General features: G+C 38.2%; 1 protein-coding gene across 1 annotated transcript; it reads left to right on the forward strand.

The window, feature by feature from the left end:
* Positions 1-673: 673 nt before the first annotated feature.
* On the forward strand, positions 674-3,086 carry LOC117403950 (growth arrest-specific protein 1-like). Its single transcript, XM_034006460.3, has one exon. It carries the CDS (start codon positions 1,184-1,186, stop codon positions 1,970-1,972), a length of 789 nt encoding a protein of 262 aa, XP_033862351.1. The 5' UTR covers positions 674-1,183; the 3' UTR covers positions 1,973-3,086.
* Positions 3,087-3,474: the final 388 nt, after the last annotated feature.

The following is a 3,474-nucleotide window of genomic DNA, read 5'->3' on the forward strand; positions in this document are numbered from 1 at the left end:
CCGTAGGCTTAGGATACCTGGAAAAATACTATACAACTCCCCTGTTGTATCTGGTTACATTATTAATTAAATTATTACTTTATATATGTATTGTATTTTATTTACAATTTAGAATAAAACACAAGTATTACATTACTGTTATTTTAAGGAGTTGAAGTGACACATTGCTCCCTAGAAAATTGACAACGTGCGCCCCTAGTGGAAAGATGTTACAATACATTTAGTTTACACTTGGATTTGTAGTTAACCTCAGGAAAAAAAGTATGAATAATTCTTCAGCATTTTAGTCACAGGAAGCTATGTCTTAATTATTGTTAGGAAATGAACAGCCATTGTTTACTGCAAAATATTTACAAAAAACAGTGCGACATTTCATAGACTATCTACAAAATGTATACTGTAATAGCAAAAATAATCCAACCAAATTGTGGATTTTGTAATAATGTTATTTAGGGTAAGAGACAAATACATGTACAGTTATGAAAGCTATAAATCACTCCCGTGTCTCTCTTTACAGAGGGTGGGATAGCCCGGGGTCCCTGTCAATCTCTCTGCGTCTCTTAATTCCTGCATTTTCGCTCCTCCTCCATCCCCCCCCCCCGAGAACCTACACATTTAAAACAACAACAGGCTGAGCCAATGGGAGCACGCCGAACATCGTAGAGGGGCTGAGCGAAGAAAGAAAAAAATGAGCGAGAAAGAGGGAGAAGCCAGAATACCAACGAGAAGAGAAGCGTTGCTAATTTTTTTCTGTTTGTTTGCTTTTCCATGCATGCATAATGAAGGATAATTAGAGCATGCTGTGACCGTAGGTTTGTATTTAAGGTCTCCTAATAATCCATAAACGGAGATGAGAAGCTTTTAGTATCTTATGTTGTAAGGGAAGCAACAAGAAGGGGGCAGCTGGGTTTTTGTTTCAACCTCCTGAAAACCTCTGTGAAAGTGCAGCACAAGGACTGCACACTACTTGCTGGACTAAGCCTCCGAGCGGGGAAATTAAGCGATCCAGTGCGAAAGTTGTCAGATCGTGGAAAACTGCTGCACGGGAAAGGGTTTCTACAGTTGAGAAGAATCGATTCTTCCCCGCAGACTCTGGATTCTTGCTTCAGATTTAATGGATATATGAGAGCCTTATGAAAAAAATCAACAAAGGTTTAGCATTATCTCAGCTGCAAGCACCACGATGGCAAATTATGCCTGTTTGAGCCAGTGCTTCAGCCGGGTGGTCTGGCTTTTCGTGGGCTTAATCGTGGTTTTCGGTTCAATTTCATTGACTTCGCCTGCCCATGGCCGTCGGATGATATGCTGGCAAGCCATCATGAAGTGTCAGGGTGAAGGGGAATGCAACTATGCTTACGGGCAGTATGTTGAAGCCTGCTCCTCGATAATAAACAGAGATCGCCACCGGTGCCCAAGTCACTGCATCTCTGCCCTCATTCAGCTGAACCACACTAAGAATGGACCCGCTCTAGAGGACTGCGACTGCGCTCAGGATGAGCGTTGCAGAGCCACCAAGCGAGCAATCGAGCCCTGTTTGCCAAGGACTAGTGGAGTTTTGGGCTGCACCGAAGCAAGGCGCCAGTGCGACAGGGACCCCCGGTGCAGCACTGCCATGCGTAATTATTTAATACACTGTGGCAAACTTTTCAACGGGATTCGGTGCACTGATGAGTGCAGGGCTGTAATAGACGACATGCGGTATGTGCCTAAAGCAGCCCTTTTGAATGATTGTGTGTGTGATGGAATGGAGAGGCCCATCTGCGAGGCCATAAAGGATAACATGGCAAGGCTTTGCTTCGGGTCCGATTTCAACACCGGCAGCGGTGGCTCAGACGATGAGGACGACTATGAAGACTATGAGGATCCAATAATAGTGGACTACGCCAGCAAAGAAAACAGTGGATGTCTTTTGAGACCCCTAAATGTTTTGACTTTGATGGCATCCATTTTGCTTCTATTTCCTTTTCTTTAATCCTTAAATTAATTATTCACCAAGTTTTGCTTCTGTCAGTTTAACTTCTTCTAAAGACTTTGATCTGTCACTCAAAGACGCTCGCCTGGTTGCTGTTGAATATATGCGACCCCAAAGGGTGTGTGAATTAAAGTTTGCATGGCAATATCTAATTGTCCAATCATAACACATTGATTTTAGCCCAAAGGTCTATCACGGATCACGCGCGCTCGTGTTCTGTGTTGAAATGGTTAAACGTCACTGTGTTTTGGTCAGTATAGTTAAGAGTTTTACATTTTGGTATTTATTTTTAAATGTGTTTTTTTTTTTTTTTTTTTTTTGGTTGCCTGTGTTGGCATGAAGTGATGCTACCAAATAAGCTTTGTATTTGCAATACTACTGCCTTACTGCCAGAAATTTGCAATTTTCTAAGTTAGTCACATACTAGCCGGTATTTTTGACATCGTTCAGTTGATCATTTGTCATCTGAAGTTATATTGTGTGCTGTCATTGTTGACAGTCGATATGGCTCAAAATAATATATATATATATATATATATATATATATATATATATATATATATATATATATATATATATAGATAGCTAGATAGATTTTAAAGGCTACTATGGTAAAATGAATGAACAATGCAAGTTATGTTTTTTTTTTAACTTTTATATAAACTCTATTTTTTAAAGATGTTGCTTCAGTGGTATCAGGGTTTCACCTCTGGTATATCTTCATTAAAGTCTATTTAAGATTGGAGTTAGTTACCAGTCGAATCGTTTGTTGTACATAAAATGTTATAATCGATGCATTTGGAAATAATTTATTTTATAAAAGTGTTCTGATCCAGTTCCATAGTTTCAAGACTAAGTTTGTAATTCAGTTCATACCTAAAGGTACAGAATCCAATTTTATTTGAAAGGGAAGTGATTTATTATTACATTGACGTATGTATGCTCTAAAAGTCAACTGTACAGTGTATTATATAGATTTTTCAGAGGTTATCTTTTTAACTGTGTTTTTTGAGAGGAATTATTCACTGTCTAGAAATGTGTAAATGCATTGTATGGCTGCCTTAACGTTGTATTTTTATAGAAGGCATAAAAAGAGACATATTGTTTAAAAGCATTCACGTCTTGTGTTCTTTAAAAAAAGTATTATTGAATTAGGAACTGGTGTTTAAGCATGGAATTGGGATGTATACCATAAAACACAAAACAGTAATGTCCCTATGTCTTTAAAGTATGTCACTGTTTTAAACAGCAGTTATAACGAGTATCTATACAAGAACAGGCGATAAGAAATCTGATAAAATTAAACAAAAAGTATCAATTTTCAAGTAAGCACGTTATAATTACCAATTGGCAGCGGTTATTTGTGGGGTAATTAAAAAAGAAAGGTACATAGATAAGAAAACGGTGAACATGATGAGAAATGTGATTACACGTTTTGTTGACAGTTTGTATAATTTTCGCTTTAAAAATGCCACGACCACAAACCAGAGCTGCCAGCATGG

Source organism: Acipenser ruthenus, chromosome 2, assembly GCF_902713425.1.
Source record: "Acipenser ruthenus chromosome 2, fAciRut3.2 maternal haplotype, whole genome shotgun sequence".
NCBI classification, from domain to species: Eukaryota; Metazoa; Chordata; class Actinopteri; order Acipenseriformes; family Acipenseridae; genus Acipenser; species Acipenser ruthenus.

Coding starts and splice junctions, on each gene's coding strand:
- LOC117403950 (XM_034006460.3), top strand. CDS start 1,184: ATGGCAAATTATGCCTGTTTGAGCCAGTGCTTCAGCCGGGTGGTCTGG.